This window comes from Haliotis rubra, unplaced genomic scaffold (assembly GCF_003918875.1).
Source record: "Haliotis rubra isolate DU_JTF1 unplaced genomic scaffold, ASM391887v1 Scf893, whole genome shotgun sequence".
Lineage (NCBI taxonomy): Eukaryota > Metazoa > Mollusca > Gastropoda > Lepetellida > Haliotidae > Haliotis > Haliotis rubra.
The window spans coordinates 276,343-294,484 of NW_025767627.1; the positions used below are offsets into that span (position 1 = coordinate 276,343).

At 40.5% G+C, this 18,142-nt stretch overlaps 1 protein-coding gene and 1 long non-coding RNA gene across 2 annotated transcripts in view; both read left to right on the forward strand.

Moving 5' to 3' along the window:
• The window catches only part of LOC124263671 (phospholipid transfer protein C2CD2L-like), a 106,391-nt gene that overhangs the window by 80,480 nt on the left and 7,769 nt on the right, over window positions 1-18,142 (forward strand). The window contains exons 12-15 of the mRNA XM_046698329.1: window positions 4,745-4,869; window positions 12,219-12,242; window positions 14,624-14,702; window positions 16,814-16,963. Coding sequence (XP_046554285.1) covers window positions 4,745-4,869; window positions 12,219-12,242; window positions 14,624-14,702; window positions 16,814-16,963 — 378 coding nt within the window. The remainder of the gene's footprint in view (window positions 1-4,744; window positions 4,870-12,218; window positions 12,243-14,623; window positions 14,703-16,813; window positions 16,964-18,142) is intronic.
• On the forward strand, window positions 5,736-7,284 carry LOC124263679. The gene is made up of 2 exons (XR_006894908.1): window positions 5,736-5,871; window positions 5,916-7,284. It is a non-coding gene; the product is annotated as an uncharacterized LOC124263679 (long non-coding RNA).

Consider the following 18,142-nt stretch of genomic DNA (forward strand, 5'->3'; position numbering starts at 1 on the left):
TCTTTCACTTCTAGGTCTTCATTTCACCATCTGTCATATCTAGGTCTTCATTTCACCATCTTTCATTTTTTGGTCCTCATTTCACCATCTTTCACTTCTTGGTCTTCATTTCACCATCTTTCACTTCTTGGTCTTCATTTCACCATCTTTCACTTCTAGGTCTTCATTTCACCATCTTTCACTTCTTGGTCTTCATTTCACCATCTTTCACTTCTAGGTCTTCATTTCACCATCTTTCACTTCTTGGTCCTCATTTCACCGTCTTTCACTTTTAGGTCTTCATTTCACCATCTTTCACTTCTTGGTCTTCATTTCACCATGTTTCACTTCTAGGTCTTCATTTCACAATCTTTCACTTCTTGGTCTTCATTTCACCATCTTTCATCTGTAGGTCTTCATTTCACCATCTTTCACTTCTAGGTCTTCATTTCACCATCTTTCACTTCTAGGTCTTCATTTCACCATCTTTCACTTCTAGATCCTCATTTAACCATCTTTCACTTTTTGGTCCTCATTTCACCATCTTTCACTTCTTGGTCTTCATTTCACCATCTTTCACTTCTAGGTCCTCATTTCACCATCTTTCACTTTTTGATCCTCATTTCACCATCTTTCACTTCTTGGTCTTCATTTCACCATCTTTCATCTCTAGATCTTCATTTCACTATCCTTCACTGTAGAATTTTGGAATCATAATTTATCAATGTTTCGCTGGAAGACCTGAAAGTGTTTGAACCAATGTTTTAATGGTGATGTGAGATTCTCCTGCATGACGATATGTATTTTCTTAAACAATACTAATGTCCTTTATTTTCAGCAACCTGCTCCCTGCATGGGATGTTTGACTCCTGTAGTTGACTTTGATTACAACAAACCGATGTGTTACTGAAACTCCCTCCAGAATAAGTTTCCAGTACAGCTATTGTCGAAACGTTTGTAGCCCTACAAACTTCTTAAGCCCATTCTTGACACATTGGCTACAATCAAAGTTAAGAATTCTTAGGGCTACGAACGTTTGGAGAATAAGGGTCCAGTAAAACCAAACAGGTTACCACCTGCATGAAACACCTGGACTTACTCATCTGTACTTAGACACCTGTACTTAACACCTGTAAATGAACACATGTACTTACAAACTGTACACACACACAAGCACACATACACACAACGTATGCACACACACATTTACACATTTAGATACAAAACTATTCTTACGCATCTGTTCCCAAACACTTGTACACAAACACTTGTACACACACACTTGTACACAAACACTTGTACACAAGCACTTGTACACACGCACTTTTGTACACAAACACTTGTACACAAACACTTGTACACAAGCACTTGTACACACGCACTTGTACACAAACACTTGTTCACAAACACTTGTACACAAGCACTTGTACACAAACACTTGTACACAAGCACTTGTACACAAACACAAACACTTGTACACAAACACTTGTACACACGCACTTGTACACACGCACTTGAACACAAACACTTGTACACAAACACTTGTACACAAGCACTTGTACACAAACACTTGTAAACAAATACTTGTACACAAATACTTGTACACAAACACTTGTACACAAGCACTTGTACACAAGCACTTGTACACAAACACTTCTACACAAACACTTCTACACAAACACTTCTACACAAACACTTCTACACAAACACTTCTACACAAACACAAACACTTCTACACAAACACTTCTACACAAACACTTCTACACAAACACAAACACTTGTACACAAACACTTGTACACAAACACTTGTACACAAGCACTTGTACACAAACACTTGTACACAAGCACTTGTACACATGCACTTGTACACATGCACTTGTACACAAACACTTGTACACAAGCACTTGTACACAAGCACTTGTACACATGCACTTGTACACAAACACTTGTACACAAACACAAACACTTGTACACAAACACTTGTACACAAACACTTGTACACAAGCACTTGTACACAAACACTTGTACACAAACACTTGTACACAAGCACTTGTACACACACACTTGTACACAAACACTTGTACACACACACTTGTACACAAACACTTGTACACAAACACTTGTACACACACCTTGTACACAAACACTTGTACACAAACACTTGTACACAAAAATACTTGTACTCACACTTATACACACACACACACCTGTGTGTTCAATGGCCAGTACTATAGTGACACACATTAATTGCACACAACTATTTTCTCCCCCTGTTTACACACACACACTTCTACACGGACAGGTGTCAGGTGTTACACGTTATATTTGGGATCTCACTTTCTCAGTAAATGTCAGTGTCTAGTCACAGGTGTCAGGTGTAACACGTTATATTTGGGATTACACTTTCTCAGTAAATGTCAGTGTCTAGTCATAGGTGTCAGGTGTAACACGTTATATTTGGGATTACACTTTCTCAGTAAATGCCAGTGTCTAGTCACAGGTGTCAGGTGTTACACGTTATATTTGGGATTACACTTTCTCAGTAAATGTCAGTGTCTAGTCACAGGTGTCAGGTGTAACACGTTATATTTGGGATTACACTTTCTCAGTAAATGTCAGTGTCTAGTCATAGGTGTCAGGTGTCTTTGTGTCACAAGAAATTATATATTTTCCATAATTCATGATTTTTGTGACATTTGTAATGACCTTGGGTTTGTTGTGTCAAGGTCAACGTCCATTGTGTGCATGACGTGCTGCAGATTGTTAGATGCATCAACAGAAGACGATGTCCACTCCTTGAAACTATATGTCCACTCTGCTTGTTTTGTAGGACGACTTTGAATCATTCCTCAAGTGTTACCTCATAAACATGCAATATTTTAATAGTTACCTCCTGGGCCCTGGTTGTACAAATTGCATTTATTACACAAACATTCAGCTTGTAATTAGTTCACAGTGGGAAGAGTGACGGGGTCAAGGAATTGAACACAACCTCATAAAGAGAGTGCCATGTATTGTCTTTATAATTTATCTCAGCTTAAACAAGAATATGTGAATAGTCTTGTAAACTACAGTACCTTGTAGAACAGGGCACTTAATGGAGTAAATACAGTATCTCTTGTTGCTGGGTAACCTTGTAGAACAGGGCACTTAATGGAGTAAATACAGTATCTCTTGTTGCTGGGTAACCTTGTAGAACAGGGCACTTAATGGAGTAAATATGGTATCTCTTGTTGCTGGGTAACCTTGTAGAACAGGGCACTTAATGGAGTAAATACGGTATCTCTTGTTGCTGGGTAACCTTGTAGAACTTGTAGAACAGGGCACTTAATGGAGTAAATACGGTATCTCTTGTTGCTGGGTAACCTTGTAGAACAGGGCACTTAATGGAGTAAATACGGTATCTCTTGTTGCTGGGTAACCTTGTAGAACAGGGCACTTAATGGAGTAAATACGGTATCTCTTGTTGCTGGGTAACCTTGTAGAACAGGGCACTTAATGGAGTAAATACGGTATCTCTTGTTGCTGGGTAACCTTGTAGAACAGGGCACTTAATGGAGTAAATCACGGTATCTCTTGTTGCTGGGTAACCTTGTAGAACAGGGCACTTAATGGAGTAAATCACGGTATCTCTTGTTGCTGGGTAACCTTGTAGAACAGGGCACTTAATGGAGTAAATACGGTATCTCTTGTTGCTGGGTAACCTTGTAGAACAGGGCACTTAATGGAGTAAATCACGGTATCTCTTGTTGCTGGGTAACCTTGTAGAACAGGGCACTTAATGGAGTAAATCACGGTATCTCTTGTTGCTGGGTAACCTTGTAGAACAGGGCACTTAATGGAGTAAATACGGTATCTCTTGTTGCTGGGTAACCTTGTAGAACAGGGCACTTAATGGAGTAAATACAGTATCTCTTGTTGCTGGGTAACCTTGTAGAACAGGGCACTTAATGGAGTAAATACTGGTATCTCTTGTTGCTGGGTAACCTTGTAGAACAGGGCACTTAATGGTAAGTAAATGCGGTATCTCTTGTTGCTGGGTAATCTTGTAGAACAGGGCACTTAATGGAGTAAATACAGTATCTCTTGTTGCTGGGTAACCTTGTAGAACAGGGCACTTAATGGAGTAAATACAGGTATCTCTTGTTGCTGGGTAACCTTGTAGAACAGGGCACTTAATGGAGTAAATACTGGGTATCTCTTGTTGCTGGGTAACCTTGTAGAACAGGGCACTTAATGGAGTAAATACAGTATCTCTTGTTGCTGGGTAACCTTGTAGAACAGGGCACTTAATGGAGTAAATACAGTATCTCTTGTTGCTGGGTAATCTTGTAGAACAGGGCACTTAATGGAGTAAATACAGTATCTCTTGTTGCTGGGTAACCTTGTAGAACTGGGCACTTATTATATTAAATATTGTATATTAGTTTTACTGGGTAGCTACTGGAGGTGGGGCTCTTAATACAGTAAATATGGTACCTGCGATTGCAGCAAAATCAAGTGATTGGGGTGGGGGGGGGGGCAGCCCACAGAGGGGAACACGTCATGGTTCTTCTTCCATCTGAATTTTCAGCTCATCAGGGATTGCTTGAAACTAATTTCCGAGTTTATCTCCCCAGGTGCCGATCATGGTGGTGTACCCGTAAGTAGCGGCCGTTTTGACTTGTGTTCCAGGCGGCTGTGCTGCAGATGTTGGAATGTTGCAGCATGTGGTTGGAATGTTGCAGCATGTGGTTGGAATGTAGATGTTGTTGGTGTTTTACAGAGTTGATTGTAATTAATGGAGTGGAGTCCGTCACAGACGCAGCCATCAGGGAGTTGAAAGACCAGACGCGGCGGCCTCGCACTCCAACCAAAACTAGCACGCTTATAATAACCGGCGTCAAGCGGGTAAGATCTACACCGCACTTCCTGTCTCCTTACGATTATCAGTGAAATTACGAGGGTTGTTTTCTAACTTTGTGCTGGGAGTCTGTCGATAGCTTTATTTTTAATATATCCTTTACTGGTCAAATGTCTTCATTTTATTATATATCATAGATATGGTCATATGTTATTGAAATTATTGTGTTGGGCATAGCATCAGATGTGATGTAGAGTGATGTGAACACTCACTTTCCCGATTAGATCACTTGATTATAAGTATAGTTTCTCTTATGTCTGCAACATCCTGCAACATGTCAGTTGGGCTATTTATGGAAGATGTCAAATCAGATATTTCTTTCACATGTGTAAGTTGTATTCTCATTTTTTCTTTAAAAGTATGTGTTTTAGTAAAAATGAATGTTCTTAGATAGTTCTGAACATCCCCCTTATGAACACCAGCTGGGGCTAGGTCCCTGTAACTATGGCAACACACAATCTGGTGCTAGGTCCCTGTAACTATGGCAATACACCAGCTGATGCTAGGTCCCTGTCACATGTAACTATGGCAACACACCATCTGGTGCTAGGTCCCTGTAACTATGGCAATACACCAGCAGATGCTAGGTCCCTGTCACATGTAACTACGGCAACGCACCATCTGGTGCTAGGTCCCTGTAACTATGGCAACACACCAGCAGATGCTAGGTCCATGTCACATGTAACTATGGCAACACACCATCTGGTGCTAGGTCTCTGTAACTATGGCAATACACCAGCAGATGCTAGGTCCCTGTCACATGTAACTACGGCAATACACCAGCTGGTGCTAGGTCCCTGTAACTATGGCAACACACCAGCAGTTAGGTCCCTGTCACATGTAACTACGGCAATACACCAGCTGGTGCTAGGTCCCTGTAACTATGGTAATACACCAGCAGATGCTAGGTCCCTGTCACATGTAACTACGGCAACACACCATCTGGTGCTTGGTCCCTGTAACTATGGTAATACACCATCTGGTGCTAGGTCCCTGTCACATGTAACTACGGCAACACACCATCTGGTGCTAGGTCCCTGTAACTATGGCAACACACCAGCAGATGCTAGGTCCCTTTCTCATAGTTAGAAGGAATACAAACTTTCTGATCTCTGGTAAGAGAGCTTTAGCTTATTGGACCTTCGTTGTTAAGAATGTGATGATTTTATCAAGGAGGCGTTTAGACCAGTCAAAACGACAACACACCACAACAATGTATACAATATCAAGAGCAAAGGCTGCATATTCTATAAATGTCTTGAATATTTGTTTAAATATTGTTTTAAAATGATCTCAAACTTGTCCTAATAATTGTGTAAAAGTAATACTTTTGAGAGGGTCCCAAACTGAGGCAGATGAAGTCAAGGTTATTGAAGTCAATACATCACCTCCGTCTAACTGCCTGCAGTTTCTGATGGTTGTACAGCTGCCATCAATGTCTTTATGTTGTTACTTAGTTTGTTTATTTATGCAGCCTTGACCCTGTTGTTTACTGAGACTTGCCGTCAGTGTCCAGCATGTGTGTCTGAATGAGACCACTGGGTTGACTCCGGTTGACTCCGGTTGACTGGTTATGTTATTGTAACTGTGTGGAAATTAGGCAGGGCTCCAGATAAGTTTTCAACATGAGGAGTACGTACTCCTTATTGTTTAAATATTGGAGAACTGGAAAAACTTAGACTACATTTAGAGTACTGAATGGAAATTAATGGAGTATCAGTGATCTTGTATTTCGTTTCATATGTGCACCACAACATTGCTACTCATGTGTAAACAGGTCAATAAACAATAAAACAACACTTTTTCAGATAAATATGTATGTAAATTATTCTAAGACCATACACCATTTACTGTGGTTCTAAAGTATCTGCATGTTTTTTAACCGTACACACGCCGATATGGCCCTTATCTGGAGCCCTGATTAGGCCTTTTACTTTACAGTTTACAGTGGCTTACAAAGCATTCAGACAAATAAAGCTTTAGGGACATTTTATGTGGAGTCCAGTCTGTTTCGCTATCAGGTATGGTCCCAGCGATGTGAATGTAATTTATAGTTGTGTGGAAAACACCACAAACTACGGAAACTCCTGTTGTTGTCGGCAATTAATATATATAATTTGTGGCAACATGTTTTGTAAAACAGCCGAAGGAACTGAAAGGCCAACAATGCATGTTGACTGTATGAGCATGGCAACGTGAACTGATTTGTCAGGAAGTCGACTGATTGCTGCTGCATCCATTGTCATCAGTGTGTTGTTGTTAGCAAATAGTCTTTCTATGTTATACAGTAACTTGGAATGTTTGTTGATGTAAATATTCTTGTAATTTATAAATTTGTTGCATTACATATGTTATATCTACATATATCTGTGATGATGTCCTGGAAATTTCCGTGGTACATGACCTTGACCTTGATCTCCCCCTCTGACCTTATACTTTGACCTTACAAACACCCAATTTATTCTTACTTGACCACAACTTGACCACAAAATGACGATATGACTTGTTTACAACACCACACACTTTGTAGGCCTGTGTGTCATCAAACCCATTATACTCTGTTTTGTGTTATAACAAATGTTATAACCTGCTTATGTTATAACCAGCAAATTCACTTGTGATGTTAGACCCAATGTTATACCCTGTGATGTTATAATCCATGTATTTAAGAAATACAGTTCACTCTACCACCATGTATAGTGTAATATAACACACTTTTGCCCTGAACTATTATAGTTAAAGCACGAGGACGCTTGCGTCCGAGTGCTTTAACGTTATAATAGTTCAGGGCGAAAGTGAGCTTTATTACACTATACTTGGTGGTAAGGCGAACTGTATTTCTTTTCTAAGATGCCAAATTTAATACTTTCTAAGAATAATTACGATTAATTTAAGGCAGAAAACAAACGACGGTGTCGGTGACCTAAATTAAGAATCCTTGCACAGGGCAAACTGGCGAGCTGTTCTATTGATGTGTCTGCCCCCCTACGTTGAGACGAACGTTACCAGAAAAAAAAAAATGATAACAGTTTGATGACTGTTTACGTTCGGATTAAATATCTTCTCTGAATTATTTTAATTACATCTGTCATTAACGTAAACCATATGGGGTAATATGAACGTCGCATTTCTACTACAAACGTATGTTTAGATCAGTACATCCAGATGAAGCTGAGTAGTCAAGTGACATTCCACAATGGCATTGTGGGAATGTAAACATTGCGAACGTTACTGTGTCGCTGAAAACTTGTGAGTCGAATTGACACATTTTAACCGTCGTAAAACATAAACGTAATGTTTCCACCAGTGATGTTAGCTGCGTGAAAGCAACTGCAAACCAAGAAACGGGATGCAACGGAGTAGTTAACTGTAGGAGGCCGTACGAGACGATGACAACTGACATGCATCGTGACGTCGCTTACATTGTGACGTAATGTAAAATGGTTCGATCACGAGGGGGCACACTAGAATGGCGCAGTGACGAGATAACGTCATTCAATTCTTACGTCATCAAAAAACTATACCTTTATTGTCTGATAATGTAATTTTTTTCGATTGTTCTAACCGCTAGGCATCTTAGAAAACCTGTTCATGTTGTAACCCATGTTATACCCAGTTTGTGTCACGACCCATGTTATAACCTGTTTGTTAAATCATGTTTTACCTACTTGTGTTACAGCCCATGTTTTAACCCTTTTGTTTTATATTCCATGTTATATATTTTGTGTTATAATCCATGTTATAACCTTTTTGTGTTATAATCCATGTTATATCATGTTTGTGTTGTAACAGTTTACATCCTCGTAGTGTCATAATGCATGTTATACCCTTTTCATGTTATATTTTATGTATATATGCTGTGTTGTGTACTTGTTACTACAAGAGCGTCCTTCATGTCGTGAGTTCTGCCACTAGTTACGAACAAACACCTGTTCCCCCTGTAGATGAAGTTCCCATAATATCTGTGTCTGTATTGACCCCCTCCATGGCCCAGTGGAGAGAGTATCCGCTAGGAGAGAGGAAGGACAGGGGTTTGATTCCCACATGGGTTGTGTCAAGATCATGTTATGAGATTGTAGTTAAAGGCCAAAAATCTTAGCACCGTCCTCCAACACATCACATCGTCCTCCAACACATCACACCGTCCTCCAACTGTCCTCTAACACATCACACTGTCCTCCAACACATCACACCGTCCTCCAACACATCACACTGTCCTCCAACCATCCTCCAACACATCACACCATCCTCCAACACATCACACCGTCCTCCAACACATCACACCATTCTCCAACCGTCCTCCAACACATCACATCGTCCTCCAACACATCACATCGTCCTCCAATCGTCCTCCAACACATCACATCGTCCTCCAACACAATATCACACTGTCCTCCAACCGTCCTCCAACACATCACACCGTCCTCCAACACATCACACCGTCCTCCAACACATCACATCGTCCTCCAACACATCACATCGTCCTCCAACCGTCCTCCAACACATCACACTGTCCTCCAACACATCACACCGTCCTCCAACACATCACAAAGTCCTCCAACACATCACACTGTCCTCCAACCGTCCTCCAACACATCACAAAGTCCTCCAACACATCACACTGTCCTCCAACCATCCTCCAACACATCACATCGTCCTCCAACACATCACACTGTCCTCCAACCTTCCTCCAACACATCACACCGTCCTCCAACACATCACACTGTCCTCCCACCGTCCTCCAACACATCACACCGTCCTCCAACACATCACACTGTCCTCCAACCATCCTCGAACACATCACACCGTCCGCCAACACGTCACACCGTCCTCCAACACATCACACCGTCCTCCAACACATCACACCGTCCTCCAACACATCACCACGTCCTCCAACCATCCTCCAACACATCACACCGTCCTCTAACACATCACACCGTCCTCTAACACATCACACCGTCCTCCAACCGTCCTCCAACACATCACACCGTCCTCTAACACATCACACCATCCTCCAACTGTCCTCCAACACATCGCACCGTCCTCCAACACGTCACACCATCCTAGACCTCATCAAACCGTCCTACTTCTCATCGTACTATGCAAATGTAATGCTGCACCAGTGGCACACTATTTCAGGAAGTAAAGCACTGATAGTTAAAATGGTAATCTTGTTTGTAAGGACAATTAGAATGTTAGAGATTGGAGATCAGATATTCTGTGTGATGCTGGGCCAGCATTTGTCTTCCTTCTGTTTGTCAAAAGTTCCAAGACAGTAGTGTTAATACCTCCATAGTACCCTGTCAGTACCCTGGTAATACCCCTTAAATAGCCAGACAATACCCTGGTAATACCTCCATAGTACCCTGACAATACCCTGGTTTTACCCCTTGAGTACCCAGACAGTTCCCTGGTAATACCCTTTGAATACCCAGACAGTACCCTGGTAATACCTCTATAATACCCTGACAGTACCCTGGTAATACCCCTTGAATACCCTGACAGTACCCAGGTAATACCCCTTAAATACCCAGACACTACCCTGGTAATACCCTGACAGTACCCTGGTAATACCCCTTGGATACCCAGACAATATAAGCTGACCCCAGGAGCACCCCACTGCCAACATCCTACTCTGACAATACCATGACAGTGTCCACACCTGGCTACTGTGATCTCATGCTGACGCCGGTGTTCAGAGTGACATCCTCACATATCTTACTTACAGCTCTGTGGTGTGATACACTGTATAACATGCTATGTGAAATACTTGTGACTAACAGAAGCATGCTTGTGCAATAAATGGTATTTTTATGAAATACTGTTATGTTTTGTAACTACTAACGTGTGTTAACACTATGTTTGTGTCTTGACTTGATTATTGGTTTTACTTCATCCTCGGCAACCAGGGGCGGAATATGTTCCTCCTCACTCCTCCTCGCTCCTCCTTTCTTCTCCGTTGTCACATTGTGATAATAACCGTCATCCTGAGAACGTCAGTACAAACACATGTTGAAGAAATTCCCACCTTTCTTGTCAGCAGGCACAAAGGCAAGAATTCTAGAACCTTTTGGGTTACAAAGAATTAAGGTAGTTGAAGATTATTTCTGATAAGGGTCTTTGGAAGTCACCTGTAACTAATATGTTGAAGGTTACCTGTAATTAATATGGTTGAAGGTTACCAGTAATTAACATGGATGGAGGTCACCTGTAATTAACATGGTTGGAGGTCACCTGTAATTAAAATAGCTGAAGGTTACCTGTAATTAATTTGGTTGAAAGCCACCTGTATTCAATACGGTTGAAGGTTACTTGTAATTAATATGGCTGAAGGTTACCTGTAATTTATATGGTTTGACTTCACCTGTAATTAAGATAGCTAGAGGTTATCTACAGCTAAAATTGTTTGAGGTTTCCTAAAGTTATCGCCCAGGTGGAGGAAGACCAACATATTCCCCTGGATGTCTTTGAATGTCTGATAGAAATACATTCCTTCTTGTGTTCAGCATGCATTCCTACAAACATTCCTCCACACATTCCTACGTACATTCCTACATACATTCCTACGTACATTCCTACAAACATTCCTACGTACATTCCTACGGACATTCCTACATACATTCCTATGGACATTCCTACATACATTCCTATGGACATTCCTACATACATTCCTACGTACATTCCTACATACATTCCTACGTACATTCCTACATACATTCCTACGTACATTCCTACATACATTCCTACGTACATTCCTACAAACATTCCTACGGACATTCCTACATACATTCCTACGGACATTCCTACATACATTCCTACATACATTCCTACAAACATACATATTCAGTAAGACATGCAGTGAGAGCTGGTAATGTATTGAGAGGTTAGTGGAAATAGCGTGTGATAACCAGGACTTGTGGAGCTGTCTGCCTTTGCTGCCATTATCTGCTTCACACCCAGCAATCATGTGGAGGTGTTCATAGCATCGACCACTAGTTTGCCACAACTCTTGTGTGTAACGTGTAAGTCTATTTCAACCTGAAACCCCCCACATGGGTACAATGTGTGAAGCCCATTTCAGGTGTCCCCCGCCTTGATATTGCTGGAATATTGCTGGAATATTGCTAAAAGCGGCGTAAAGCCCTACTCACTCACTCACTCTGAAACCAACACAGGACATTTGTTTTCAAGTATCTCTTGCAGGACACTGAATGTAACACTATATTTCATTTCATATTTCGTAACTTAAAACTGAATCATTAGTTAAAAGTTTAAATTTTGAATTAATTTGCGTAGATAGAAATAGACAATATGCTTTGCAAAACCCACACCACAGGTAGCATCTGAGGATGTAGACAAGGTAAATATTGTTTTCATTTCTCACCTCCAAATAAACCAATCAGCTTTCACAACACAAGCAGCACTTTGTGTTACATAATGTCATTGGTCAGTCCACGTGCACAAACCATGAACAGCTTGGTGCTATATTCAAATACCATTTGCATGACAACTGTCATTACTTGCCATCTTGCATCTTGATGTCTAGCATCTTCAAAGTGCCCTTTTATTAGTTCTAATAATTCTCAATTATTGTTATTTTTTAGATCTGTTTATTAATCTTTTTTATTTTCATTTGTTGCTTTGTGGCAAGTTTGTACCTGTTGTTTTTTTTACTGCTTGTATGTCTAGTTGATAGGGTAATATTAGATTTGAGTCAGCATCTTCTCAAACAGTAAGCATGCCATGTCAGTGATTTAATGAAGCTTGTTTATAAACTGTTGATGTATCTGCTCTAAGGTTTAATGATCTGACGCCTTGCTTAAAGTGCTTTACTGAGTTTGTATGTAGACTGTTAATATCATGTCAATATCATGTCAATATCATGTCAATATCAGCTCATGCCCTGTATGTTTTATTCCATGCCTACCAGGAGCCAGTAGTGCCTATTATTAAGGTAGATAGTCCAGGCAGATTAACACTCGTTACATGTCACTTTCAAACAGCAGGGCTCAGGAAGGGAGATAACTCTGACACAACTGTCAGATCACTTCATTCTTTAAACAAGGGAAATAACTCAACATGTAGGTCTTTCAAAACCGTAGACAAGGTAGATAACTCATTACTCGGTGGTTAACAAACTTTGGAATGGCAAGATCACCCAGTATACAATACTGGTACAACGTTATGGACAAGGGAGGTAATCCAGTCTGTGGCAGTTGCACAACCTTCTTTGCATCCTGTATAGAAAGGGGAGATAATGACATCTATCTTGTTAACCTTCTGTGTTGATGAGTGGACTGCTGTTTGGAAGTGTAATGGGCCAGCTACCGTATGATTGCACATGTTCACAGGATTCGGAATGAAACACTTTTCCTGACAACATTGTATAATATTTTCACATATTTTTTTCATTTCTCCATCCATTTAATTATTCAAATTCCGTTGCTAGTAGTAGTTGTTGCAACAACTTTACACAACCAGTTTAAAGTTTTGATATTTTGCAATTATTTGTGTTCTGTTGTGTGGACTGCATGCAGCTCAATGAGACACACCTGCTAGGGAGCTTGAGCACCCAAACCTAGCACAGTTACGTCTGTAGGTTTAGTGACTGGGAGAAGTAGCTGTTTTGTAGTTATAGAGTTCTGTTTGTCAGAGACGTGTGAAGATCCAGGTTAGAATTGGTCTTCAGTAACCATGCTTGCCATAAGAGGCGACTAACGGGATCGGGTGGTCAGGCTCGCCGACTTGGTTGACACATGTCATCGTATCCCAGTTACATAGAACAATGCTCATGCTGTTGATCACTGGATTGTCTGGTCCAGACTTGATTATTTACAGACCTCCTCAATATAGCTGGAATATTGCTGTGTGTGGTGTTAAAAAAACTAACCAACTGTTTGTCAGACAAAAAATATTTATAATACAGTCAAATCCCGATGAGTCGAATGCCGGTGTCTTGAATATTATGCATAACTCGAAGTACCTGTCTGTCCCGACCATTCCCTGTTATAATTGTCATCATTTGAATATCGGTTACACGAATTCGTCTCATAAATACACACGATGACTCGAGAAGGAAATTTGGTCCCATGAGATTCAAACAACAGCAATCTTGTATACATAAGCCGAAGTCAGTCAATGAGAAGTTGATTGGTGTAGCAAACTGATCCAATTAACAAACCAGTGCGGCTCACACCTTTCCGCCATTGACGGGTGAGTTCAAAAGGCAGATTAGTGATTTTACGGAAATCCCTGTCTGTGCTAATCAGACTGGAACTGATAAGGTGTCCCTATTAGTGATAGGGAAATCATTAGGTAAACAAATGCTTAGGTGGAGGAATTAGGACTGGATCATCTTTTTTTCTGCCCTCATAGACATACCGATAAGTCGAATGTATTACTTGGTCCCCAGCGATTCGACTCATCGGGATTGGACTGTATTCATCAGCATGTTTGAGATAATTTCTTAAGCGATTTGTATACTTCTTTTGTTATACTAATGCATCAAAAAGTGTTTTATTTATTATCTACAATGATCCTTAATCTGTCCAATGAGATGTCACCGTAAGTGAAGGGATCTCAACCATCTAAGAAGTGATCTCTTTGAAGCAAATAAAATATCATTGACTGCCAGGATAATCCTCAGACCCTTGACTGCAGAGGATGGTTTCAGTCAGAGAGTAAAACCCCTGTAAAGGTTTTATTGTCCCTGTCCTGATGTTTTCATGTTTTTGGTTTCAGACTATAGAGAGTTCTCCCACGGAGGAGGGGGGTGACATCACCGTTACCAGCGCCCCCCCAGAGAAGGCTGTTGAGAAAGGTTGGGCCGTTATGTTACTTAGTTGAGAATCACTGTGTTACCTCAGATGTATTATCTCCGATCTATTATCTCAGATGTATTATCTCTGACCTCTTATCTCAGATGTATTATCTCCGACCTCTTATCTCAGATCTATTTTCTCCGACCTCTTATCTCAGATGTATTATCTCCGACCTCTTATCTCAGATCTATTATATCCGACCTCTTATCTCAGATCTATTATCTCAGACCCGTTATCTCAGATCTGTTATATCCGACCTCTTATCTCAGATCTATTATCTCAGACCCGTTATCTCAGATGTATTATTTCCGACCTCTTATCTCATATTAGTGATTGTTTCTGTGTGATTTTCAAATGTAATACATTGATAGTAGGGAATTATTGGAATGTGGGATGTCGATCAACTGAGGGAAATTAATTTTCTGTGTGAAGTTGACAGAATGTGTGATGTGTAGTGTATCTTGATCAGAAGTATCGATACAGACCTGCAGCCCCAAACTATCTTCACACATGCTGACTTGAGGTGGAGGTGCTCCAGTCTGTGTGTAGTGCCTCTTTATACATGCTGACTTGAGGTGGAGGTGCTCCAGTCTGTGTGTAGTGCCTCTTTATACATGCTGACTTCAGGTGGAGGTGCTCCAGTCTGTGTGTAGTGCCTCTTTATACATGCTGACTTGAGGTAGAGGTGCTCCAGCCTTTATCAATCATATTTTGAGAAATAAATCAAAACCAGAAATTCAAAAAATTATAAATGTGGACCTAACAGACATTTCACTTGCAGTCCTGGAAGCAGATGTCCTATGCATGACCATAATACCATCATTTCCCAGAATAGTATAAACACACAACAGTTGTGTTGTTGTCACACTTTAACATCTGTTGATGCCATATTTGGTATTACTGTATTTGAAAATACATTATGTACCATAAGTTTATGCAAAGCTGAATGTCTTTATCTTGAGTATTAAATACATCAAAGTTTGAAAGTACTACTTCATGACCTGAAAGTTTGTCGTGTTTATTAAAGTTCTTTCACCTTTAACAAGTTTCAGATTTGAAATATTCTGATATTCTCCATCCCTCTCTCTGCTGATGTTGCCATCTGTAATTTTCTCCCATCTCTGATCGATCATTAATGACTGGCCACCGTCACGTCACGCCTTTATACAGGAACCTTGTCTCAGGCTATTTATAGCTTAGTTCAAATATGCTGAATCTGCACTTTGGTTTATTTTTGAAAAACATGCATTTGTTCAGTTTTAGAATGAGACTTTGTGTGTTAAGATTTGCCCCTGAGTTTTGTGGTTGAGATTAACGGTGGTGTTGCTGGCGGAGATTAACGGTGGTGTTGCTGGCGGAGATTAACGGTGGTGTTGCTGGCGGAGATTAACGGTGGTGTTTTCGGTCCACAGTGCCCCCCGTTCTGCAGGTGTCGGGCTCTATGCTCCCGGTCACACCACTCTGCCACACGTTCAGGCAGCTGTGAGTCTCTTCTGTCGCGTAGTAGCTGTACACGTTGTAGTTGTTACTCTGGTTGCGGGAGGTGCTGCTTGTTTTCTGAATAGACAATCCGTAAATTACCATCCAGTACGATAGCACTGCTGGTAACATGTAAAACAAATCAAAACTGAACACAGAGCAAACGCTGGTTGACGAATCATGTCCGGCAAAGCAGTTTGGTTGTCTCCCTTTCTCTTGACAGGATCTTACTTTCTGGACTTGAATAATGATTAACCCTGATCATGATGATGAGTTTCACAGACTTGTAGACATCAAGGTCTCTCATCACTTATCAAAATACTGTCCAAAACAGTGTTAGTCCATACTCACTTACTCAAATAAAACTGCAGAGTGAACTTCGAAATGTCAAAACTTTCAGTGAAATCTTTATTCCTTTGAATGTATTAGATGTTACGCTATATATATTGTAGGTTATTGTCATTATAGTTAGACCGAGTATCTTACCACACTAAAGCCAGTCCAGATAAATGCCTGTTTACATTCAGAAAACCAGCACACCGTCTGCCATCAGTCATCCAAAATAACATTCTAAAACATTGTTGAAGGCAGCAGCTTACGCCCCTCTCATTCCACAATCCACCTCTTGCAGAAAAGAAGAAAAGCTCGTTTGGGGAAGCGATAAGGAAGCGTTTTGGTCGCAAGAAGCGATCGCAAAGTGCTGATCGTGCTGCGTCCAGTTTGAAAGAAGGCGCGAACTATCTCCGCCCCCCTGAGCAAACCTACGGCCCTCAATCTAAAGGTTCCTATCTGAGCTCCACACCCCGCGAACCCCATCACACTCCGCCACAGGCATCGTCATGGCTACTCCCAGCCTGACCCTTATACCTGCTAATGTGAAGAAGTTTGGGAGCCATCTTGAATTTTCACCTCAGTTCTTTAAGACGTTTTACAATCATCATCATCATCGAAATGAAATATTCGGATTTAAGTCATTAACATTATTCCATAATAACATGTTTGTACAACAAACTATTATTTATATGCTTAAATATGCTAAGAAATATCAAAATTGAATAAATTTTATATGGATTGCCGTTTGCTATGGCGACGACAGTGGAATAGTGTGATGTGGGCAGTATCAGGGTGTGGTGCTTCCACCATCCGGTGTCCGTCCATGCGTTGTCCGATTGTTGCTGTGGCTTTCTCTCCCGGCACTGACCACTCATCATCTATCATTGCTGACTGACCGCTGCAGGGGACACACGATGCCAGACAGTCAACTTCAAAAATGTATCACTCCATTACAAAATTTATATTGTCAAGTTACACAGATTTATTTGTAACTTACAAATAGATTTGTTTCTCAAAAAGACAAATGTATTTGTCATGTACTTAAGATAATTATCTGATATACATTTTCACTGCATTATTTATGGACCAAAAATATACTTTTTCCACTTCCAAACACCTGACAGGAAACTTTGAGTATATCTACTATGTTATACATTATTTTTTTTCAATTTTATACCTTTTAGGAATTATTTGAACTTGAAGGTGTATTCATTATCTAGTAATGTTCTGCAGTGATTTTGAAGCTGAGGCAAAATATGGAAACATAATTATTCCAATATTTACATTATTTGGTATTTACCATTTGACTGTTTGTAACTCGATATTGTTCAACCGCTGTGTGTTCTCCTGTGACGGTTCCAGCCAAGGAGTGTAAACCATTAGCAGACATATAATCATTGGTTGGTTTCCTTCTTTTCTGCAGTAGTTATCTCCCCTTGACGCAGACTTTAGTAGGCTTGTGTTTAGCGGTAGCATCTTCTGATTGGTTCCTTGTTTTAAGCAGCAACGTTTGAGCATTCGTAGCTGTTTTGCGACACTAGAACTTTGAGTGGTCATTCATCGTTGTTTGTAGAATATGTTGTTTGTAGAATATGTTGTTTTAAGTGGCCCAAGTAAGCATGGCGTT